This window comes from Lasiosphaeria miniovina (genome assembly GCF_030549165.1).
Source record: "Lasiosphaeria miniovina strain SMH2392-1A chromosome Unknown B0T26scaffold_5, whole genome shotgun sequence".
NCBI lineage: Eukaryota > Fungi > Ascomycota > Sordariomycetes > Sordariales > Lasiosphaeriaceae > Lasiosphaeria > Lasiosphaeria miniovina.
Window position 1 is genome coordinate 2,361,132 of NW_026848224.1, and position 23,499 is coordinate 2,384,630.

The 23,499-nt window shown below is 52.5% G+C and overlaps 9 protein-coding genes across 9 annotated transcripts; 4 read left to right on the forward strand and 5 right to left on the reverse strand.

The window, feature by feature from the left end:
- Positions 1-1,161: 1,161 nt before the first annotated feature.
- On the forward strand, positions 1,162-2,369 carry B0T26DRAFT_741927 (glycosyl hydrolase family 61-domain-containing protein; the record flags this gene model as incomplete). The annotated part of the gene is made up of 4 exons (XM_060444036.1): positions 1,162-1,520; positions 1,598-1,775; positions 1,843-1,926; positions 2,031-2,369. The coding sequence occupies 4 exons, from the start codon at positions 1,162-1,164 to the stop codon at positions 2,367-2,369; spliced, it is 960 nt and encodes a 319-aa protein (XP_060294402.1).
- B0T26DRAFT_832431 (uncharacterized protein) lies at positions 2,242-5,417 on the reverse strand. The gene is made up of 5 exons (XM_060447481.1): positions 5,229-5,417; positions 4,802-5,129; positions 4,615-4,744; positions 4,258-4,554; positions 2,242-4,198 (listed from the first exon to the last, which is right to left on the reverse strand). Exons 1-5 carry the CDS (start codon positions 5,275-5,277, stop codon positions 2,585-2,587), a joined length of 2,418 nt encoding a protein of 805 aa, XP_060294403.1. The 5' UTR covers positions 5,278-5,417; the 3' UTR covers positions 2,242-2,584.
- A 506-nt stretch (positions 5,418-5,923) lies between these two features.
- B0T26DRAFT_753236 (DNA-directed RNA polymerase I subunit RPA34.5-domain-containing protein) lies at positions 5,924-7,900 on the forward strand (the record flags this gene model as incomplete). The annotated part of the gene is made up of 3 exons (XM_060445641.1): positions 5,924-6,855; positions 6,913-7,223; positions 7,281-7,900. 3 exons carry the CDS (start codon positions 5,924-5,926, stop codon positions 7,898-7,900), a joined length of 1,863 nt encoding a protein of 620 aa, XP_060294404.1.
- A 1,368-nt stretch (positions 7,901-9,268) lies between these two features.
- On the reverse strand, positions 9,269-9,847 carry B0T26DRAFT_355099 (uncharacterized protein). The gene has a single exon (XM_060434575.1). It carries the CDS (start codon positions 9,646-9,648, stop codon positions 9,355-9,357), a length of 294 nt encoding a protein of 97 aa, XP_060294405.1. The 5' UTR covers positions 9,649-9,847; the 3' UTR covers positions 9,269-9,354.
- A 1,214-nt stretch (positions 9,848-11,061) lies between these two features.
- On the reverse strand, positions 11,062-12,557 carry B0T26DRAFT_741929 (uncharacterized protein; the record flags this gene model as incomplete). Its single annotated transcript, XM_060444037.1, has 2 exons — positions 11,062-12,070; positions 12,169-12,557. 2 exons carry the CDS (start codon positions 12,555-12,557, stop codon positions 11,062-11,064), a joined length of 1,398 nt encoding a protein of 465 aa, XP_060294406.1.
- Positions 12,558-13,246: 689 nt separating this feature from the next.
- B0T26DRAFT_781220 (uncharacterized protein) lies at positions 13,247-13,854 on the reverse strand (the record flags this gene model as incomplete). The annotated part of the gene is made up of 2 exons (XM_060446705.1): positions 13,601-13,854; positions 13,247-13,448 (listed from the first exon to the last, which is right to left on the reverse strand). Exons 1-2 carry the CDS (start codon positions 13,705-13,707, stop codon positions 13,247-13,249), a joined length of 309 nt encoding a protein of 102 aa, XP_060294407.1. The 5' UTR covers positions 13,708-13,854.
- Positions 13,855-16,516: 2,662 nt separating this feature from the next.
- On the forward strand, positions 16,517-17,332 carry B0T26DRAFT_716353 (uncharacterized protein). Its single transcript, XM_060442265.1, has 2 exons — positions 16,517-16,868; positions 16,934-17,332. The coding sequence occupies exons 1-2, from the start codon at positions 16,685-16,687 to the stop codon at positions 17,074-17,076; spliced, it is 327 nt and encodes a 108-aa protein (XP_060294408.1). The 5' UTR covers positions 16,517-16,684; the 3' UTR covers positions 17,077-17,332.
- Positions 17,333-18,307: 975 nt separating this feature from the next.
- On the reverse strand, positions 18,308-19,773 carry B0T26DRAFT_753238 (calcium/calmodulin-dependent protein kinase type I; the record flags this gene model as incomplete). Its single annotated transcript, XM_060445642.1, has 2 exons — positions 18,308-19,468; positions 19,585-19,773. The coding sequence occupies 2 exons, from the start codon at positions 19,771-19,773 to the stop codon at positions 18,308-18,310; spliced, it is 1,350 nt and encodes a 449-aa protein (XP_060294409.1).
- Positions 19,774-21,999: 2,226 nt separating this feature from the next.
- On the forward strand, positions 22,000-23,168 carry B0T26DRAFT_677466 (NADP-dependent oxidoreductase domain-containing protein; the record flags this gene model as incomplete). The annotated part of the gene is made up of 3 exons (XM_060440104.1): positions 22,000-22,109; positions 22,165-22,518; positions 22,589-23,168. 3 exons carry the CDS (start codon positions 22,000-22,002, stop codon positions 23,166-23,168), a joined length of 1,044 nt encoding a protein of 347 aa, XP_060294410.1.
- Between the last annotated feature and the right edge of the window lie 331 nt (positions 23,169-23,499).

Genomic DNA, 23,499 nt, shown 5'->3' on the forward strand with positions numbered 1-23,499 from the left:
GATTCGCCTTGTTATTAGATTTAATTGATGTTTTTTACCCAGACACATCTTGAAACCAGTAAAAGATTGAACCCAACGTGATATTATATATATATATAGGAAACGGCGGTTTCACCGATTCGTTTCAATCGTAACTCCCCCATATCTTTTCACTTTCTATAGCACTTAGATTCCGTGAATGGCTATTATCTGGGCTAGGATAATCTAATTATTAAATATTTATTAGTACGGCATATTATAAGATATAGAACGCCTAAGCACTTTACCACTCGTTTTTGAAGTTTTCTTCGAAAGGCCTTGATACTCACGGCTCGCCCTAGAGGTCTTTCGCCGAGGGAAGTAAAAAGCTATTACGGTACCGAAATAAGGTCTCCCGAAACTGGGTTATAATCATGCCGTCTTGACTACTTGGGGGAAGATGTGCCAAATGGATAAGGTATTGATTTGGTTAGTGTTACCTTGTACATTCTCCTGCTGTATATAAAATGGCGGCATCCAATGCCTGCGTATTTGAGACAAATGCCCGCATCACTTTAGGCACACGGCACGACACTACGCTTCCCCACAGAAGTGAACAAGCACCACGGCCGGGAATCTCTCACCGGGATTTGCGAGCGGCAGCCCGAAAGTTGAACCGGGAAAAGGTAAATGGGCGTGGGAAAACCCCCCCACGTCTTCTGCAAACAAGCCCAGCCTCGAAAACTGCCCCGGTCGCAATTGCGTGCGCATGTACACCATGACGACAGCTGTTTGCTCAGAAAGCATGTTCCTTTGCGTGTGCTTCTAGAAGGCGGTTGGCGGGTGCCCGTAGAGGGAGGCCTTTCCACTCGATATATATGAAGAACCCCGTTGCGGACCGTCTCGCTCCGCCCTCATAAGCCAAAGCGTGACTTGGTGTCGCAACCAAGGCATCTTGGCCCTACCGGAGTGCATTGCATTTGTGGAGGACTAGATATTGACCAAGAATCCCGGAGTTGGGGGGCATCTCTTCATATTGATTTGGGACATGGCGAGCACCCCTAGGTATATACCTATATATATGCATAGCTATCACCTACCCAGCCAGCCTCAGCAATACATCATACCTTTTTGTTTCTTTGTTAGGTATTAGTAGCACACCGCGAGTCCTACAGGTTTCTGCTGCAGCCCTCACGTTTCGTGATGAAGGGCCTCGTCCTCCTAGCCGCTGCCTCGGCAGCGTCTGCCCATACCATCTTCGTCCAGCTCGAGGCAGAAGGAAAGAGATATGGCGTCTCGCACGCCATCCGAGACCCTACCTACGACGGACCCATCACCGACGTGACCTCCAAAGACCTCGCATGCAATGGCGGCGCAAATCCGACGACGCCCTCCAAGGACATCATCACCGTCACCGCCGGAACCACAGTCAAGGCTGTCTGGAGACACACTCTGACGGCCGACGCAACTAATGTTATGGATCCGAGCCATAAGGGGCCGACGCTTGCGTACCTGAAGAAAGTCGACAACGCACTTACCGACTCGGGCATCGGTGGCGGATGGTGAGAACAGCCCACGGGCCGCCACATAGCTCTCACACGAGTAGGTAGTCGACTGACACGACCAAAAAAAATAACAGGTTCAAGATCCAGGAGTCGGGTTACAATGGCGGCCAATGGGGCACCAGCACCGTCATATCCAACGGCGGCCTTCACTACATCGACATCCCCAGCTGCATACCCAACGGCCAGTACCTGCTTCGTGCCGAGATGATTGCTCTCCACGGCGCTGGATCCTCCGGCGGCGCACAACTCTACGTGAGTATACTGCGACCAACCAGCCCCTGCGAAGAGGCCGCGCGCTGACGGTCCTGCAAAATAAAAGATGGAATGCGCCCAGATCAACATCGTCGGCGGCTCTGGGTCGACTGTCCCGGCGACGACATACAGCATCCCTGGCATATACAAGGTTAGTGCGCGTAGAAACAATGGGGAAGACATTTGGCGTCGGTTGAACAGTCGGCGGGGAGGCAAAAGAGCGCTAACCGGCTTCCCTTTTTTCTTCGTCTCCAGGCCAACGACCCCGGCATCTTGGTCAACATCTACTCCATGACGCCCTCGACCACCTACAAGATCCCTGGCCCGTCTTTGTTCTCCTGCAGCGGCGGCAGCGGCGGCAGTCCGGTCGCGTCACCCGCCTCCCCGGCCTCCCCGGCCACGACTCTGCTCACGGCTACCAAGGCGCCCGCCGCTGAACCCACCGCCCCCTCCCCGGCTACGGACGGCCAGACTGACGGCTGCTCTGCGGCTCAATGGGCACAATGCGGTGGCTCCAGCTTCAGCGGTTGCACCCAGTGTGCACCAGGGCTTTCCTGCAAGGCCATCAATGCATACTACTCGCAATGTTCGTGAGTTGGGGGGTGGGGGGATTCGCAGTGTAAGGACATATCGTTTCGTGGTCACTTAACATCGGAGCGACATATTAGCATCTGGAGAACATTAATACCTTGATGTTTATATATGTTGCATAGCTTGGCGGGACGCAGCTGCTTCTCTCTTTAAATGCTCACGGGGAATAAAGGAACGTTGAACGTCAAAGAACTTTCTTATATTCGCTTTGCACGCTGTCAATTACGGCCGAGATCCCTCCTCACGCGCCATACGCGCGACCCGGCTGACCGTTTCTGGCTGCCGTGAAGCATTTCCACCCACGGGAACTCGGTATGCTGGCTGCTTTGTGCCGTGGAGCCACTGACTCCTTCCTCGGCCGAGCTTTCCTCGCCTTCGGCTGAACTGCTGCTATCTCCGTCTTTGTCGCTGAGAGATGTTCGAGCTTGACTTGTTGTCGTGGGAGCGGTTGAAACACGTAGTGAGGACGAGCCGCGATAATGCAAGTCCTCGGCGTAGGCCCAGCTCGGCGTATCGAACTTCCCTGCCACCAAGACAAGATCTTTGCCTCCAGTAGCAGTCGCGGGAAGTATCACGTCACTCGGCAGCGGCGTAAGTAACTGCAGCTCACCGCGCTGCCTGTCAATGCCGCGGACGAGTACCAGGCCAAGGGCGTGGCAATAGCGGGGGTCCAGCGTGCATCCCTGCGGGTTGGGTATCAAGGGGACTTCGCCGCTGATTTCTTCTTGTGTATCGGTGTTGTTGTTGCTGTTACCATTCACGTTACTGCCGTCGTCACTACCGCCGTCCTGCGACGGGTCCGCTACACCGAGAAAATCCCGAAACGCAGCGGGGTTTTCCACATGCACCAACGCCAGGACCATTCCATTGATGGCATCAGCCAGCAGTTCCGGCGCGGGCTGGTGGTCGTAGCAGAGCACGCCAACGAATCCACGGTCGGCGCCGCGGTACCGGACCCTCCACGGCCGCCGCTCGGTCAGGGGCACGGCATTCCAGGCCTGCTGTTGCTGTTGCTGCCGAGGGCTGGTACTTGGAGAGTACCAGTTGCGGTGGAAGTATGACATGGTTTGCATGGTGCGTAAATGCAGCGAAGTCCGCGACGGTGTAACTTCACTTGGCTGGGAGGGAAGGGTATAGAACGGGATGACATTGCTGATGCCGTTGCCCCGGCAGACAGATTGAAGGCTGTCCACCGTCTCCTCTGGCCCGTCTTGGGACATATAAATAACCTCGGTGGGGCGAATTTCTCTGACGAGCTCAGATAGTATATCAAGGCCAGTGCCCTGGATCCACCCAGGGGTGTTGACCACGAGCGGGTATCCGTTGCTGTTGCCGTTGCTACTGGAAAACCTTTGTTGGTAGTGTGAGAAAAGTTCCAAGGCACACTCGATGAAGTGACCTGGATCGTGAGCCGGAGTGACGGCTGCAATGGCGTGAGCTCTCAGCTGACAGTGGCCACCTGCTGCCCCGGCAGCTGTGTGCTCGAGATAAGGGGTAGGGTGGCAGAACGAGGGGGATAGGTTGGGAAGTAATATTTTGTACAGCGAGATAACACCTGGAGGCGCGTATTCGGGCTGCCCTGGGTCAAGATCGAGAACTAATACGGGCAACCACGACTCCCTCTTCGAGCTTTGTCCCTGGCCTGTCAGAAGTCGATTTGCCAGTAGCTTTCCGAATGTCGACTTCCCCGATGATTTGGGTCCGCATAAGAAAACGACTGGCGGGGTTTTCTTTCTTGAGGCTACAAGTCCGGCGAGCTTCCTGTTCCACTCAGCGGGGGAGACCAGGTCGTGGAGGACGGCTCTCTTCGGGCTGTCCTCCAATGTGAATATCTAAGCATCTCAGTAAGTCCCAGTGTCCTAACTGGCAAACGGAAAGCTGGGATACGAACTATCTGGAAGGTGGCATCAGCCTTTGAGGCTTTTTCAGAGATACGGATAGTTGGCGACTCTTCGTTCCAAATATTTCCAAACAGGGGGCTGAGCTTTGCGAGCCGCCTGAGTTCTTTGGAAGCCGGATGGGGATGGAGCTCGATGATGGAGTCTTCGGTAGTCCTGAGAACAGGGATTGCATGGCAGTGGGGAGCATACACCCAGTAGATGGAGTCAGAAGCCGACAGGACGGCGCCGGCTATGGTAGCTTCGCCCTGGCGGACCCGGATGCCATAGCTCCCATGAACAACCAAACGCTGTACCTACTGGTCAGGCTATTTGCGGGTGGTGGTGAAGTTCTTGGCAGCATAGCTTACCTCTCCTTCAGCGGCGTTCAGTAAGACACGGCCGTCTGCCTTGTCTTGGTAATTTGCCTTGGTCGGTTTGAAGGACGAGCAGTGCGTGCTCGTTCGCCTCCTGGATTCGGGACGTGTCGGCCCCAGGCTACTTACTGCCTTGTCAGAGTTTTCATATCTTAGAAACGAAGAAAGAAGGGATACGAACATTGGGGTCAGGGTTGGCGTTGATGGCACCGAGTCTGAGTTTCCAGTCTCCTTCTTGAAGGCTTGGCTTGGTTTCTCTGTATGCAAGGTGTAGGAATCGTCATCTTGCACAGACTGGCGCTTGCCTTTGGCTCTGCGACTTGATTCTGGTCGCGCCGGCAATGCCGAGCCAGTGCGAGCTTTGCCAGTCTGAGACTCTGCAGCAGACAATTGCAATTCCACAGCTGTCTCGGCAGCCTTCTGGTCCTGATTCTGGTTCTTGGTAGCATCGGCGCCAGGAGAAGACAAGACGTCCCAGAGACTCTGTCGGGCGGCAAAGGCGCTCAACACTGGGAGCGACAGACAGGGTCAGCGCACTGCCTCACTAAACGAAAGGAACCTCACTCAAAAAAGACGCAGGTGAATAAGAAAGACAGGACTGCTCGTACTGGGCGGGGATCCGGGATTGTCTATCTTCCTTTTCTTGTTGCTGGCCATTTTTTAATGCCGCCTTCTGCTGCTCTTGGGCCCGGGCTTTGAACGAATGGAAATGACCGTTCCTTCGAGCTTCAGGTAAATCCGGAACAGTATTATAATAGCATTCCCCGCACAGTTTTTGTTTCCGTGCACTGAACACCGAGAGCATGCAGCCGGAAGAGGCAGCACCTAAGTAGGTAGGATGGTAATCGACAACTGGAGGAAGGTACGTCGGTGCTGCCTTTCTGTTACCCGTAGTTACCTGGACAGGTATCCGTAATTGTCTTGAAATTTCGACCGTATTGTTTCGCTCTAATCGGAACCAATCATAATCGCCAATCGTTGATTTTACTGCTGGGCAAGCTCAAGGGCCCCACTACCCGTCCTTGCATCGGCAGACAAGCTCACTGTAACCAGCGTAACGGTAATTTTTTTTTCTTACTTTCCAGTTCTTGGCGGCGAGCTTTTGGCGATCGTAGAAACGTTAAAATCAGTTGAGAAAAATATTGATTGACCCGCAGAGCACCGCGCCTTCCCGCATCTACATACATCAACGCGTCTCTACACCTCACGTACTTTCCTACCTTGCACAGCATTCCGTCTACCGAGCCTTCCATCCTTGCACTCCCCTAAGCAGCATTCAAGCAAATCAGTGAATTCATTTCCAATGCCGGGGCCACGCGCGCCCATTGGAACTCTTGGACAACATGCGACTTCCGGCGTTGGCCTGAGACGTGCTGGTCCCTCTGGACTCTTCGCACCTGCCACAACGTCGAAAAACGGCCTAGTTAACAGTCAGGCTAGCGACAGCGACAGCGACAGCGACAGCGACAGCGACAGCGACAGCGACAGCGACAGCGACAGCGACAGCGATTCGTCTGGCGGTGGTGACGTCAAGCCCGATGTGAGAGCAACCTCAGCTGCGACCAAATTATCTTCGAGCCACAGCAAAGCTAGCTCTTCCGCCCTGGAGTCCTCGACATCAGTCAACAAGAAAGGTGGAAGCCAAAAGCTAAACATGGCTTCTCGAACCAAGGAAGCAAAGCAAAAATCTCGCCGAATAGACTCCGACTCCGACTCCGATTCCGAGTCTGAGGATTCTTCATCATCCGACTCGCAAGACAGCCCCAAAAATGCGAAACAGAATTCAAAATCGCACCGTATCCAAAAAGGCGCCAAGGTCCAGATGAACGTGGAGCCAGATACCGATTCGAGTTCCGGTAGCGAGAGTGACAGCGAGAAGGTGCCTAAGGCGAAGGTGACAGCAAAGTCAAAGGCAAACACGAAACAAGCGCCAGATGCCAGAACAGAGAGTGACACAAGCACTGAAGATTCGTCATCGTCAAGCGAGGATTCTAGCTCTGAAAGCGAGGCAGAGAAGAAGCCTGTCAAACAGTCAAAGGCAAAGACAGCACCGCAAAGCCCAAAGCCGGCCAAAGCAGCACCCAAAGTTTCAAACGGGGATCAAACGTCAAAGGCCTTGACGAAGACCAACAAGGGGATCAAAAGCCAGGAATTTGTTGGCACGTCGGATGATGGGTCAGACGACAACGTGAATGAATCCATGGCTGTCGAGAAACGGAAGTCGAGCGCTGCCATGTTAGTACAACCCCCCTCGGCCGGAACATTCAAAGGATATGCTGACAACCACCGCAGTCATAAAACTCCCGAGATTATCGCACAGCACTTCCACTTGCGTAAAGCTGAGGATAACATGGATGCGTTCAAGGTTGCAAAGGTCTTCCGAGACGCCAAGGCTCAGGGCAAGCAGATTTGGTTCTTCACGACGCCAGTGTCTGTACCGATCGAGGTCATCCAGGAGCAATCTCTCCCGCTTGACAAGATGCGAGATGGAAAAACCATCTTCTCCCACGATGGAGCCGAGTACTCGGGGGACCTTCAGGAGGCCATGGACCACACCATCAAGGTCTTCATTCCCGGCGAGGCGGGTCAGAAATATGAGTCATGTACGTGGTCTCCCTCTAACTTATCCTTGTTTTACCTGCTAACAAAGGTGCGTTCAGTACAACGGCCCATTGACCGAGTCTTCCATATCAAGCGGGTGACGCACTTCAACATGGAGGGCGAAAGCGCGCTTCTAGCAGCAGCGCCGAAACTACCGCGACCTCAACCAGGGGGTCTTAAGGTTCGGTATCGTCCCATCGGGATCTCAGATGGTGCGGACGGCAAGACGGGCACGTGCACATCATCACCAGAAAATGACAACGATGTCGAGATGACACAAGCTCCATCTGCGGGGACCTCTTCTGAGACGCCAAAAAAGAAGACCAAGAAACGCAAGCGTGACGTTGTCGACAAAGGAACTCCCAGTCTTGAGGACTCGACTTCGGTGTCGGCCACGAAAACGAAGAAGGTCCGAGTCGGCAAGTCCAATGCGGCGGCGGCGGCATCACAAGTCTCGACTCTTGCAAAGACAATTAAACAGACCCCAGTTGTTCCCCCAACTGTCCCATCAGTAAATGGCAACTCTGTATCTGCTAGGAATGCAGTGATTACGAAAGAGAAGAACGCCGAAACTCCTTCCAAATCGTCTCAGTCGAAGACGATCACCGGACTTAAGAGCGGCTCCAAGAAGGTGACGCCGGTCCACCCTCCTTCCGTGCCGGGCATGAAGAGCGCTTAGGGAGCTACTTCGTCCGCGAGCGTCGTTCTGGAAGGACAGGCTGTAGAGAAGCCAGGCGCCAAAAAAACCAATGAGCCAACGAGGAACCCGAAACAGATTTCGGCCACTCAGCCTATTTCCACTATCATTGCATCTAGAGCTCGTTTGGGCACCTCATCTCGACCAGCTGCTCCGAGAATTCCAGAGAAGAATAATACTAGAATGCGCTAGTTTGATAACCCGGCGACCCAGTGTGAAGCTCGCTAGCGCTCCTTGTCGACGCCCAATGCCAAACAGCAAGAGAGCCATATATAGAGTAAGAAGTGGCACAAGAGAGGCTCCTTCCAGCGCTCGCTGGGTTCATCGCCTGTATCAAAGCGTAACTAGGGTGGAGATGTTTGCTCAATCTTACAAAGCCTCCTCTTCCACAGGCAGCTCAATGTAAGCGACATAGCCAGCTCCTTCCTTCAGCAGGATTCAGTTTCTCAAAGCTCGGTTTCCTCAGTGCACGGTTCTACATGGCTCGGTTTCCCAGGCCTAGGCAAATCAATAGGTCCTCTTGAAACGTCACCCAGACACTTGAGTTCGGGCTCTCTAATACAGCAATAGGCGGGGCAAGGCAAAAATCAATCGTTATTTTTCGTCACACTGATGAGCACACGCACAAACATTCTCCACTCGGAGGTGCGACAGCTTCTCGGCTTTATCAAGCTGCACACACTCCGTACCAGATGGCCTGTATTCTTTTCAGCAAGGAACGGGAAGCTCGGTTAATATTAGTGTGTGCTCGTCAATCATATGGTGGGATGGCGTTGCAGATCTTTGGGAGTAAAGCGAAGGCAAAGGGAAGAAACAAGGCTTTGGGGTTGTGAAGGTGGTCGAGGCCTTCCATTTTGCCCTCCTCTTTGCGTTTTAATCTACGTCTAGGTAGGTAAGGTAGCTAGGTAGATACACTGTACAAAGTAAAAATGGGTAACTTACCTAACACTGGAGAAGAACCGATTCGGGCCTGTAGACTATAGAAGACATTTTCTGTCCTGTGACAACCCGTACACGCAAACGCCAATTAGCACCACAGACTGAGCTGCGCTTACGATAACCACACGAAACAGATACGCCCCGGCACACCGGCCCGGGCAGTAGCTGACCAACAGCATATGGCACATTCAGTTCTCGAGAAAGCTTCCTTAAAATGTGCACTACTTTACGCCTTTTGACACTTCCCCGTGGAATACTCGTCATCAAACTCTCATCAAGTCGACATGTCAGACCTCGTTGGTGTAAATATCCAAAAGAATCAGCTGAGAGGCATGGGCAATGGAAGAGAAGCGAGATGGCATATCTCCCTTGTAAGGCAATGAATGATAGACCGTCAATCATCCAAAACCCGTCTGAATGGTCCGTCTCGTAGTTTTCCAGCGAGTAAATATGGCTTGGCGGGCGGAAAGTGAAGGCGGCGCGGTTTCTAGGTTGTGTCAAAATACGCTGCATATCACGCTTTGAAGTTGGTTTGGGTTTTCTGGGCGGGCCGGCGGGCAGCGAGGAGGGGGTGATGAATGTCTTAGCATGTCATCTGACTGGTTCAGCCCATTGCCAGAAATGGTAACCAACTGTCTTGTCTGTCTATTAGGTGGCTCCGATAGGTGGTGTGGTGGTTGTGGTGGTGCGAAAGAATTGGGGTTTGCGGCTGAGGTTAAAACGATGCAGCAGCACATGCAGCAAGCATGGGCGGCGGCACAAAGATACACGCCCGTCGGCGTAAAACACATAAACGTATGCAAGAGTCGAAACAAGAGTTCAGATAAAATGCGACAAGGAATCAATCAATCAAGCCAATAGAGACTCGAGTGGCTTTGCGGCTGGGCTCTACTGGCAGCGCGTGCCAAGAGAGGCGTTGTCCTCGAGGGGCAACGAAAAGCAGCTGCGGCGGCAGGCAGGCCTAAGGGCAGGCTGCCCGCCCGGCTGGGTTATAAAATCTTGAGCGCTTTCAATCGACAATGGGCTCAAACAGACACAGCCTGGTCTGCAGCGACCTGGCGTCCCTTTTCATGCTCTCCTCCCCCACCTCCTGGGATTTTCTTTTTCTTTCCTGTCGTCCTAAGGTATTCAGCTGATTTTACGCCTCTAAAAGTCTTTTTCTAATCCATTTTGTTCATTATTGTGCCGTCTACCTACCGTTATCTGTCTCGCAGACAGACACCCGCCGCCACATCGACTTTGTTTCGACTGCTACTACCTCTCTCGCGCGCGCCTGGCTCTTGTTTGAGGCTGGCCTCGAACCAGTTTTGTTGACTTTGGACCATACAAGCAGGCATAAGAGGCAGAGAGACGGCCAGAAAACCAGACAGCAAGGCTGGAGGTAGATGGTAGATAGGTAGTAATAGGTAGGTGGAATCATCGCCCATCCTCCCACAGTCCAACCCAACCTAATCCTGTCCAACCCAGTCCAATCCAATCCCGTACTATCCTATCCGATCCACATGGTGTTGACCTTGCGGTCACATTATCATTAAATCTTATTCAACGACTCATCCATCTCCGTCTTCCCCTATCCCAGTTTTCCCCAGCCCATCCTAGACCAGTCATACGTGCTGATGCTAACCTGGGGAAATTCCTTCCTATAGATTGTTGTCTCAATTTTGGCTGTTTCAGGACATGTGCCTGGTATCCAAGGAGTACCAGCTACAGCCCAGCCGAGCAACCAACCCAGAAAATAAACGATTGTTTCCGTTTTCGCGCCATAACCAAGTAACGAATGGGGTATGCTTTATCTCAGTGTCGCCACACAGTTTGCCGAGAACCGAACCGCGATGTGTCCTAAAAAATGCTATGCGACCAACCCAACGCCGAGCAAGTATTTGTCGCTTGTGTAACGAGGGAGGGATAAAAAGAAGTCCGATCAGGGCTTTCCGGTCTTGCCGAAGACCCGCCCAATATATCTTCCAAAGGTCAAAGCTGAAGAGATGAATGATGTTTCTAAACCGCCGAAGGTTCAAGAGGATCGAGTCCTTTGAGGATAAGCCGAAACTCTGTTCCATCGCCAGTGCGTGGCGTGGGAGGTGGGAAGCTAGCTTCCGCAACGCCCGAGGGTTTCCTGCCAGCCAGCTGGTGCCGAGAGAGAGTGGGCACATTGCCGCGAACCAAGCGCAGAAACGGAATTTCGAAATCAGAACAAGCTGTCTTCACCTGATTATGACAACCTCGCTCAACTCGCTCTCCCTGCTAAGCCTTTCGCCGTTCCAGGCATCTCCTTGGGGCGCCAAGCCGATTATCGAGTGCCGAAAATCGTCGGGTGGCGTGGTTGGACTCAGGATTCCCGGCGTACCGCTGCTGCTGCTGCCGCAGACCGTCTCCCCGTGGCTCATCGAGTCGAAGCTGGAGCTGCTGCCCAGCGTCCACTCATCGCTGTCGCTTACAGCCCAATTCTCGAGGACTCCGAGGCCGTACCCATTCGCATAGCCGTACCCGTACTCCTCATCGATCATCTTGGGCCGGTCGCCGAATTCGACATACTCATACTCCCAACGCGTCGTCTTATCCAGCTGCGGCCTCGGAAGCCATCCGGAGCGGGCAATGTAATACACAGCGGCCGCAATCAAACTGCCGCCCACTAGATCTATCGCATAGTGGTGATTGAGATACATGGTCGCCCACCAAATCCAGCAGACGTACAGGATGAAGAAGCTCCGGAAGCGTGGGAAGCAGTGTTGCATGAACAATGCTTCCAGCACCGCGTTGGCAGCATGAAGGCTCGGGAAAGCGCCGAATGGCAGCGGCGCCGTCGTAAAGCTCGTGGTATACATATCCACCCCAAAAAGCTCGTCCACTCGCGCTAACCCGGCCGGAGATCCTTCCATCCCATAGTGAGCAGGCTCGAGCCCGTGCGTTTTCTCATACCAGGGTGGTGTGCAGGGTAATATTAGCTGGATCGTAACCCCCAACATGCACATGTACCCAAATGCTCGGGCGAACACCGGGGTCGTGCCGGGCGCAGCAAAGAGGAAGATGAAAACGCTGCAAATGGCGGGCAGCGTGAAGTGTCCGATTCCGTACGGCAGCCAGGCTAATATATCGAGGAACGGGTGGTTGTGGGCTGAAAGAATGTTGGACAGGTTCGCTCCGTAGAGCACGTTCTCGAGCGCAGGGAGGACCTTGACCCAGATATGGGGCCGATACTCGGGCGCGATAAATCTTCCAGGCGCCTCCATGTCAGCAAAATGCCATTCCACTGTCACAATGTCCCAGGAATATGGACAAGCAGGCCGCCAGGCGAAACCGTTGAAACTTACCGGCTCGAGAAGAAGTACAGGAGGTACGTCCATATCGGAAGAGATGGAAGAAAGAATTGCTGGGTAATGGGCATGAGGAGAAGCGCTGCCAGAACCACCATGGCACCTGTTTTGATGAGCGGCGCCGATGGCATGATGCACAGCGAGAATATGATGTATCCGAGCACGACGATATGCTGGAGGTCGTAAAGCCGCCATTTATGCAGACGCAGTGCCCTCAAGCTATCTAATACGTTGAAAGACGTCTCGATCCTGGTGACATCGTCCAAGGCGGCGGCACTCGATTTCGCCTTTTGCCGTAAGCGCAGTTTCCGACTCGGCCGGTACTTTTGCGGAATTGGGTTGAGCTGCGCGAGGGTGAAAGACCCAGGCCAAGTGAAGTGAAGCATCGGCTTCGTCTGGCCGAGAAAGGAAGCAAATTCCTGCATTGCGGCGGAAGGAGGGCTGCTCGGCGCCAGCCTTTCTAGTGATGGGGCCAAGCGAGGCCTTCGAAACGGCTGACCGACGGGAAGGGGCCGGAAGCGACGTCTGTCCGGGGAAGGAAGGGAGGGTGAAAGCGGCGAGGCGTGGAATCGGCTATGCTATTGTCGCTGCATACGCATGTTCGTTGGTGATTCTACCTGTTTATATTTATTTCTTCTTTCTCGCTCCTCTTGACTGTGGAAATAACTATGGAGATTCCTGGGCGGAGCGTTGGTGGGAAACAGGACCAACAAGACGGGGTGATGATGTCGTGACGGCAGCGGCGGCGGCGGTTGTGGTAAGTGTGGCGGGAAATGGGCCGCTTTCATATGCAGGCTTTTGAGGTGATGGGTGGTGAAAAAGCGCCAAGGCAACCGTCGGGTTGGTCGGCCAGGGATCTTTAAGGACTGAATAATCCGATCCAGATGGAAAAGCCCAGGGTAAGTCGAATGTTTATGGAACCGTGGAGCTTGGATTAGTGCCGACCGAGTCCGACAGGCGAGAGCTTCGGCAGGCCTCAAGGATCCTTTACTCAAGACCGCGGGCTTTGCAGCGCTGGTTGCGGGCAGGGGAAAGAGCGAAGCAGGAGTCTTGCAAATATGCATTATCGCCAAGGTTATGCAACTACACGAGCATTCAACGGGATCTGAAACGCCTCGCCGCCTGGTTGCCTACTGACTGGCACCTGGCAGAGGAAGCTCTTGGACGACCCAAGCAAATCAGGGGCCTGCAAATGGCCCCACAGCGGGGTCTCATCGAGATCGGGTCCTGCCCACCCAACTCTGTGAAGAGCTCCGCGCTTCCTTCCTTGTAGATTACTGAGTAAGGTACATTCAGACGGACTTGCGGAGTACATCCACACGGAATAAGCTTACAGTACCTCAAGTCCTGTCTGCACGCGAGACTGGCCCGATAATTACGCGAGGCTGTCATCGAACCGAAATGTGTTACAAGTACACGGCGTACTTACAATTGCCCCGAGTTACGGGAGGAGGGTTTGGCAAAAAAGGGGGACAAGAGGAGGACCGGAGGGAAGCAAATCCAGAGGAAGATTGCCAGGTGAACAAACTCCGCCATTGGGCCCCAAGGTTGTGTGAAATTTGAGAAATGGCGGGCACTCAATCAAAGGTACTGTTACATCAGGAAAGCCTTACAAGCGAGCGATCTTGAACCGTGTTTGCTTGCGAGAGAGGGCACGTAAAAACGACCCCGCCCTCAGGTTCCCTCCCCTGCAGGCCGATCCGAGCTTTCCGGGAGGCCAATGCTCCTCAATCCCTCGCAACGTAACCTGAGTGGCTGCACCGACCAAGAGGGGCCGTCGAAATATTCCCTGTCCAGCGGGATTTGAGACGTGGTTTGACCGGCGCAAATCATTGTTCATAATCTTGAGAACAGCTGACACCTCCTACCGCAAGTTCTTCGATAGCCATGAAAGCCAGCGAAGAGCTAAAATAAATCAGACTAATGCATCCATTTGTTCCAACTGGAATGCTCAGTTAATAAAGCGAATGACTCAGGTCATCCCTGGGCAGGGTTTTCTTTGACAGCATTTCACTGGTCTACCAGTACCGACCCGGCATAGCAAACACAGTAATCAAGATGCGCTGACAATAACTGCGCTACTAGTAGGTAAGTACTAATGCGAAGAATGACAAATACAGCAACATGTGCAGAGAATTATACGATAGATGACCTTTTACATCGTGTCCCATTGTTTGAAGCATGCACACGATAGAACTCGGCGGTGGTTTTGATCGAGTGAGAACAACAAGTCGATGTGGCGGCGAGCCAGATCCTAGGGCACATCTTTATCTTACAATAGTATGATGGATAGTTTTTTCCCTTGTATGTGTACTGGTAAGGGCATATTGGCCAGCGCAGTCCCTGCTAAGTTTGCGAGCGCTATATTACGATTAAAGGGCGCTATAATTTTCAAATCGTAGCGCTTATCGGTACCCGAGCAGGGGGAAGACTTTGGCTCGCAACCACAGTATGTCATCGGCACCTTGACCCGAAATCGAACAAGCGTGAAGGGCGGGTACCGACGAGGGTTCTCTGTCGCCTCGTCACGCGAGTGCCGCGCGAGTGTCCCGCGAACCACACTCAGTACAACCCGTAATTTTGGCCGCTGCATGAGTCCCTCTCTTTGAGCCTTCCCAGCTTCTAGGTCGTCGTTGATCACATCTAAAGCCAACTTCAATTATTCCATTGTAATAAACCCGAAGGCTTAACCGCAATGCTAGAAACGCCTTGTAGATAACTTCTGTCTCCAGCGACGCGGTGGGGGCTGAATGTAGGTCTCCGTACTCAGTATTCGTACCTTATTTACTCAGGTATGGGGTATACACCTCTCTGTAAAAATGCTCGAGACTTATTGAGCTCAGAAAGAAAATGAATGGTATCCTATGGTCTGACATCTGATTTAAAGGTGGTTGGTATCTCAAGGAGGTTCAGAGTCGACGACGAATTGAAGTAGAATGTTGCCGGCTAATTTTATTATCCCGATCGATCTGCAGTTGGAATCAGTATGATCTACCAACAGAGGTCTCTTCTATTCTTTCCGTTGAGGCTTGTTTACTTTGCACAAGCAACAGGGCCCCTATTGCATGGCTTTCATCACAGCAGTCAAGACAGTTATGCTGTTGAAGTCAATAAGCAGCGAATGCTTCGGAGCGTCGAGACTCAAGAGTGCCGGCCATATGCCACGAGGTACATGATCATTAGGTAGATAAAAGGCGCCCAAGCGCCCACATCGAAGAGGCGGGCGGGAGGCGGCACGAGTGTCTTGGCACTAGTTTGTGCACTTACCGCAGTAGTAAGGTGCATCCGTGCAGCGCTGCAGTACCGAGAAAGTGGACCCATTCCATGGCACCAGGTAAAATCAGGTTTAGCTGCGCAGGCGGTATCGCACCGTGCTAAAGTCCGATACCCCGTCATAAACTCCAACCGCCTTTCTCTTCGATTTGTTGGATCGCTACCGACGACATCCGCCGAACGGACTCGGCGGGACGGCGCAGGTCATGGTCTCCCTGCCATTGAAGGATAACCTTTCTCTTCAATACAGACCCCCAGGATATCGCAGATCACCCTGTTGGCGCCAAGCAGTGCCTCAGCCGAGGCAAAACGACTGGGCAATGTACCTAAGCTTAAAGAGTTTTCCGTCATTGTGTGTCGCGTGTCCATGTCGCGTGCCCGAAGATGAGAAAGAGCACAAGGGTTGTTTTAGGGTGTAGGTATGAGGAAGAGCTTAGATGCATTTCATCAATTTGCATACACTACAAATCATGGGCGACAAACTTCTGACAGGCGAACGAACCAACTCACTGACGGTCTCACCCGGGCGGCGACGGCGGACGGAATTCCTGTCGCTCAAAATTCTTCTTTCAGTCATCTCCGAGGTTTCCGTGTGGCACGCACGCGCCAGCATCTAGCTTTGGTGCTGGGCTAGGGTGCAAGGTTGGGCCTGGTTTAATTGTTAGTGCGTGACTGCCAGGCTGAAACTTTTTAACGCTTCCCCCCTTACGAAATAATGATTCATCATTTAAAGATGGAAAAGAGCTGGTGAAATGTCATAAGTCCTTTCCTCGATAGTTGATTTCATTTACGCCGCTCAAATCAGATTTTTCTAGCAATAAATTTATGAGGTTTTCATTCTTGGACCTGGGCCGTGTCCTCAGGATCAACCTAACGAGCGGGAATAGCCCGAGCTGGTTTTTAGGAACTTGGAATTATTAGCGGATGGCTCGGAGTCGGGAAGACCCTCGGGGCGTTGCGACTTCCGACTTTCCATGCAGCGGGTCACAACCCCTGCTTAAGCAATGAACAAACTCGCTTATAAGAAGCTCTTAGCGCCAATCTTTATAAAAGGTACTTCTGCCAGCTGTCAGGTGAGATGGTCGGTCAACTGTTGTTGGTTGGTCATCATCAGACCAGCGCCGAACGCAAGCCCCAATCACCGACCTACCCAAGGTAGGAGCTACCTTCTGAAGTACCTTAACCAACAGGTTCAAGGTGATCAAGAGACGCCCTAGATCTCCGTGCTTGTTGGTGAAAAATGGACAGATGCTTTTCTCGTCTTCTTCTTTTTCATTCTGTAAGCTCACTTGGAAGCTTTCTGTCTGGGCTGATATTGAAGATCGGACCAAGACATCATACTCTCGTACCTGAAGTACACATCTCACTCGACGAGGGTCCGCGATTAGTGATCGCGGTCCAATTGCAAAATTTTACAGTACTACGTATAAGCAGCAAACATATCCAGCATACCCGAGACGGTGAGGCTGACGAAAAGCTCCTGTGACAGGCCGTCAACTTGTCAAGGTCATCAGCCAACAAACTGCAAGGCTGAGCCAGGTACTTGGCTTCGCGCTACAAACCCACCTTACGTGGAATGGTGGCTGTCAGGCAACGCCTCGTCCCGAGACAGAGTGTAGGCGGCCAAGATAGGGCTGAATATGATGACACGGATGGACAACGTTATCTGTCCCATCGACCACAAATTAAGCCTTCTCTACATACAGCAAAGTTACACAACGGGGAAACAGAATTATCCGTTCCGTTGCGCCCCGCTCTCGGGACTTTAACGTTGGGTTGGGGGACATGGCCATTAGCGACCTACTCGAAGGCCGAGACACCTTACTGAAACCTCGTGTGGGAGGATTGATGGCGGATGCTGGCTCATGCTAATACTGGTGTTGTGTGATTGTTATTTGATGTAGTGTCCGTAATACCAATAATATCAAGACAAGGTGAGAGAACATGAATTCGAAAAGTGTCAGAACCACCGACGCACTTGGTCTATCAGCACAGTCTTGCTCAACCCTGGACAAAAAATGATGCCAGAGATCCGTTCTTATTCCCGAGGGATTTCCCTCGGTGCTTTGCTCTCTCACAGCAGGTACGCAAAACATCCAACGAGAAAACCGACAAGCCAACGACGATCTTCGCCACCGGCACGACCTTCCCGTGCCCCGTCCTCTCGCTATACCATCATCTAGCTTCCTAGGGAGGCAAAACATGAATGTAATAAAATAAAATAAACAAGCAAACTCCGATCGTTACCCTCATTGGTATTATAAAACCCCAAGAAAAAAACGAGAAAACACACCAGGGGAAAAAGGGGAAAAGGGGAAAGGGGGAGAAGGGGGGTTAAAGAAAACCTCATTCCATCATTCTACCCGCTCTCACTACTTTATTTCATGCTTCGTATTTCATAGAGCGCACGCTCCGCCAACTAAAACACAGACGAAAACATGACGAAAACATCCTACCGCGGAAATAATTGAGAAAGACGGCAAAAAGAAAATGGCTATGGATATATAGAAAAGAGCCCAGCAAAGAAAAGAAACCCCCATTCAACCGGCACTCAAAGTCATCCTGTTTTTTTTTGCGATTGCCGCTGTTGTTCCCTCCTTTTATCCTTCTTTGAACTCTTCTCGTCCTCCTGTCGCAGCGGCTATTCTGAACAGGAGGCAAGGAAATAGGGGAATATGAAGAGTAAGTGAACAGTATGTAGCAGCTTCAACCACACCCAAGAAAGGGAGAAGGAAATAACAAAGAAAGTGGGTTGAAGGAAATGAAACAAAAAGGACCCCCTTTATCACTTATCTCCAACTCTCTGCTCCGTGTTTCTCGTCACCTTCATCATTGTCGTCGCTGTTCCGTACGTCTCTCGTCATCACCGCCTCGTGGTTCCCACCCCGTTCCACAGCCCCTTACTCGTCTCTACCACCCGATTGGCCTCGCTGCCTGGCCGCAGACTCGCCGGCACTGACAGCGATGCTGCCGGAGCGTCCTGCATGGCGACGTCCCCGCTCGCGTCAGTTTCGGGCTGCGTGCCGTAGCCGCTGTCATTGCCTTGGCTGCTGTTGCTACCGTTGACGCCTGAGATGGCGCTGTCGGCTTTTTGCAGCTGTTGTTGTAGCAAGGCTGAAGCGGTGGTGCCTGCGGGCCCCGGGACGGTGACGGTGAGGTCATTAGTGCCCCCCTGTTCTCGCTTCGGCTCGCGGCTCTTGGCACCGTTCATGAATTGGCCCTCGCGCAGCTTGTTGATTGCGCGCACCGTGTCGATAGCCGCATGCAGGGTGCGGCGAGCGTTGAAGTTCTTCTTAACCGTGGGCAGCAGGTTTTGGCCCTTGTCAGCATCACCCAGGCCGCCGGCGGTAGCGCGGGCCCACCCCGCGACGAAAGGGTGCTGCAGGGCCTCATGAGCCGTCATGCGCCGGCTTGGGTCTATGGTCAGGCAGCGCTTAATGAAGTCCTTTGCGCTGTCTGACACGCCGCGCCAGTACTCGAGCGGGGTGAAGCCATAGTCGGCGTTGAGGATGGCCTGCATTTCCTCAAAGTCCGAGTCACGGTCAAAGGGAGTATAACCGCACAGCAAAAAGTATGTGATGACACCGAGGGCCCATAGATCCACGGGCTTCCCGTGGCCGGTCTTCTTGAAGATCTCGGGTGCCATGTAGCCGGGCGTGCCGCACGTCGTTGTGAGCACATGAAACTGCTCCTCGTCCATAATACGGCTGAGACCGAAGTCGGCGATTAGTAGGTCCGCGTTGTCCTCGGGCGTGCGGAAAAGGAGATTCTCGGGCTTGAGGTCGCGGTGGACGATTCCGTGGTCGTGGAGGTAGGCAACGGCAGAGAGGGTGGCCCGGATCAGGTCCGCCGCGTCGGATTCGTAGTACGAACCTTTCCGGCAGATGCGATCGAACAGCTCGCCGCCCAGCGCAAGGTCAGTAACCAAGTAGAGGTTGTTCATCGTTTCGAAGTAGTCGACAAGCGTAAGGATGTTCTGGTGGCCCATGGACACCTTCTTGAGTACGGCAATCTCGTTTCGCACCTGGGAGCAAGAAAGCAAGCAAAGCCGTTAGACACTGCCGTCAGATTTGGTGGCATGCCAGCATCTCAGGCGCAGAGCAGCTATGGGGAAGAGGTGGAGGGGATATATGTATATACCATGTGCTCCCGGCCGGCCATAAGCCGCTTGTTGATGACCTTTGCGGCATAGTAGCGGCCTGTGTCGATGTGGACGCATTCCTTGACGACCGAGTATGACCCAGCACCCAACGTCTTTCCGACTTTGTAGCGGCAAGGCTGGATTTGGGGTTGCGGCCGGTCGCCATTGGCCGACGCTGATGTGTTCATAATGGGAGCTGGCGGTGCGGCGCGGAATAATACAGAAATATAATGTCGTGCACTCGAGGTCGCGCTCTTCTATCATGCAGTCGAATTGCTCAGCAGACTCCTTGCAACGTCGACGCAGCACCTTTTTTCTTCCCCCACGGCTGGCGCGGAGAGTCCGACGACCCGAGGTGTCTGTCGATGAGGTTCTTCGAGAGCAGCCTTATGGGCGAGACAAGAAGGCAGAGAGGTAGGCAGGAGGACGCTACGGAGTATTTGTATGGAGCAGAGGGCGCAGGGAGGCAGGCAGCCTCGCCGTGAGCTGTGGTCGGGGGGAGCGCAACTGGGTTGGAATGGGCGATCGCAACTCGCTCAGGTTGTAGATGGCTTCGAGTGAGAATGGTCACTCGTGCTAGGAACAGGCCCGGGAGTGTTGTTTTGCAGTATCGTGAACGTGTTGAAGGGAAAACAAAAGGATTTGCGCTCGTCTTGCTGCTGGCGGGGCTGTTTGTCAGTCAGCCGCACGGTGGGATGGGATACGGAGGCGCAGGTCGACAACCGTCGTAGTGCCTTAAAACTCGGGCAGGTTTCTCAATATACCAACCCCACGAACACTTAACCCCGCACCCCTTCAATTGGCTCTGTAGCTTTGCGGCGGAAGGCCCACTCTTTGAACCAGTAAAAGCGCAAGCGCAAGCGAGCTGAGAACTATATATGTCTACGGAGTACAAGAACTAGATTTCCAAGACCAAAACTACCAAATCCAGGTGCATGTGGTTAATATCTATATCATGAAGATGGCTTGTTTAAAGCGCTTCCAATGATATTATTTTTATTATGGTCTAATTACTAGAAAATGTAAATTAAGAAAGAAAGTTAACGTAGAATCGATGAAGAGCTATAATCTTTTTATCGCTTCAGACTCAAATATATTCAATGAAAGACAAGGCTTAATAAAATTAAAACAACACATACTACTTACTTTCAAATATGCGGAATCTTAATGTATATAGGAATTACCAATCAATCAGGTCAGCGCACGGGCCACAACCGCCCAACACGTGGCGCAGCACGTGACCGCAGGGCACCCTGACTGAGCGCCTTCGTGTCCCGGTAGTTCGTGATCCTTTTGGTAGACATAGAAGAATACGAGCAACACAACCACCTCACCCTTTCGCAGCGGTTACTAGAGCGGCTAGCACGAATGACCTTGTCATTCCAACACTTAATATATAATATATTTTAGAAGCTTGAACCGTTTGGGTGGTTATTACTAAAGAAAGAAATAGATATAAGTTCCTCGTTTTAATTTATATTAAGCACGGAGAATGGAAGTGAAGGCAGGTATGCCTGATCAAGGTGGTCACAATGAAGGTACTGAAGAGAGCGAGCAATGACTGGTATTAGTAAGAGACTTCAACCTGGCCCTCGCAAAGGAAGGGGTGAGGGCCACTGCTTATATACATGACAGAGTGCAGGGCGGGCAATTGACAGAGGAGTAAGGTCTTGGCTCGCTCGGTACGCGTGTAAGTTGGTCGTGTGTGTGGGTTGGGGTTCTTTCCTTACAGAGAAAGGTCTTAGTTTATTAAGATAAGACAACTCTAATTATTGCCTATTTTGGCAAAGCCCACGCATGTGGGCTGCGGGCTGGAGTTAAGAGTTTAGCTATTCCAGCTTGCAATTTTCGCTATTCTTTTCTTTGCTTCATATACTCAAGTTCTTCACGTTTGCTACAATACTTACGCACCGATTTAACTATTCAATATGGAAGTAATCTCAAAGGCTTAGCAATATGTAAAATAATTATAAAAAATTTTCTAATTATACTTATCTTCAAATCTTATGTGAACCTTGACCTTAACGTGCTCTGTGTAAGTGCTGTTAGATCACACCATTGGTGGTTAATCAGGTCGACGCACGGACTTTTTTTGTATGGGCGCTGTAGGAATAGCGAGAATTGAGTGGGAGAATAGCTAGACTCGGAGTTAGATGCATTCCCCGGTAGCTGCCATCATGCAGGTCGTTCATCATTGCGGTGTTAAGGCTCTAGGATGAAGGGACAACGGGATCGGGCAGCTGGAAGATGGGACACATGGATAGGGAGGAAGAACTATATAAAGGCACGCCAATGCCCGTACTCCAGCTCGGTTTCCAACTTATTGCTGGCGCCTCCTTACCGAGCTCGTTGACCAGTATAGCATCATCATCTGGTTCCCTTTCTTCCTCGCCCAGCTCCTCCCCTGGCCCACCATGTCACCTCCAGCATCTCTGCCCACCAAGCCTCTCGGCAAGACGGGGCGGCAGGTGCCCGCCCTCGGCTTCGGAATGATGGGCCTGAGTACGGCCTACGGACCCTTTGGGTAATTTGTTCCCATATATGCCCTGACTTGAGACACAGTTCTGACACTCCCCTAGAAATGATGAAGAGCGTCTGGCGCTACTGGACCGCGCCTGGGAGCTCGGTTATACGAATTGGGACACAGCCAACAGCTATGGCGACAGCGAGGTCCTAATCGGAAAGTGGTTCAAGCTACACCCCGAACGTCGCGCCGACATCTTCGTGGCCACCAAGTTCGGCATCAAATTCACAGTCAACGACAAGGGCGAGTGGGACATCTCGGCCGACAACAGTCCCGAGTTCTTCAGCGAATGCCTCGAGGGCAGTCTGCAGAAGATGGGCGTCGATTGCCTTGATATCCTCTACATCCACCGTCTCGATCCCAAGGTGCCTGTCGAGAAGACGATAGAGCTAATGGCCAGGGCAAAGAAGTAAGCTAGGGCTCCAATGTCCTATCCAGGAGAGGTACTTACCACACCCATACTGATACCTCCATATTAGGGATGGCAAAATTAAAGCCATCGGCATCTCGGAATGCGCCTCTAGCAGCATCAGACGGGCCTACACCGTTGCGCCCGTCGACGCCGTCCAGGTCGAGTACAACGCGTTCCAACTAGACATTGAGAACGAGACAGGCACGAACCTGCTCTCCACATGCCGCGAGCTCGGCATCACCGTCTTCGCCTACGCGCCGCTGGGCCGCGGCTTCCTGACGGGTCAGATCAAGAGCACCGACGACTTTGCGCCCGACGACTTCCGCCGCATCGTGCCGCGCTTTAGCCCCGAGAACTTTACCAAGAATCTAGTGTTAGTTGACCGCTTTAAGACGCTCGCAGATAAGAAGGGCTGTACGCCGGGCCAGCTGGCGCTCGCGTGGTTGTCGGCGCAGGGCGAGGACATCATACCGATCCCCGGCACGAAGAAGCTGCAGTATATGGAGGAGAATGTCGGGGCGCTCAAGGTGCATATCTCGAAGGAAGAGGTCCAGGAGATCAGGGACGAAGTCGAGAAGGCCGATGTCGCCGGTCACCGCAACCCGCCGGGTATGTTCACCGAGTATTCGGTGACTGTCGAGCTCTGAGACCTCCCTGCGATTTATTTCAACCCCTAAACAATGGCAGAAGTCGATTAGAAGCACCAACTCCTACTGAAAAGCTGTGTTGAATCTGACAAACCCGATAAGTCCCGACGAAGGGTAGAATCACGACAAGGTTAACGATCAGTTGAATTGGTAGCGGAAGACAGTGTACAGAACTTCGTAAGGATATTATTATACGTATTGAGCGTCAGATTGCTTGGTACATAGGCAGCTATGAGGCGCTACCTTGGGTAGGGACCTTCTACACACCCGTGATGTCGACCCATCGGACTTTTTAAAGCGAGTCCAGGGTACCTTTCCGCTAAACCCGTCA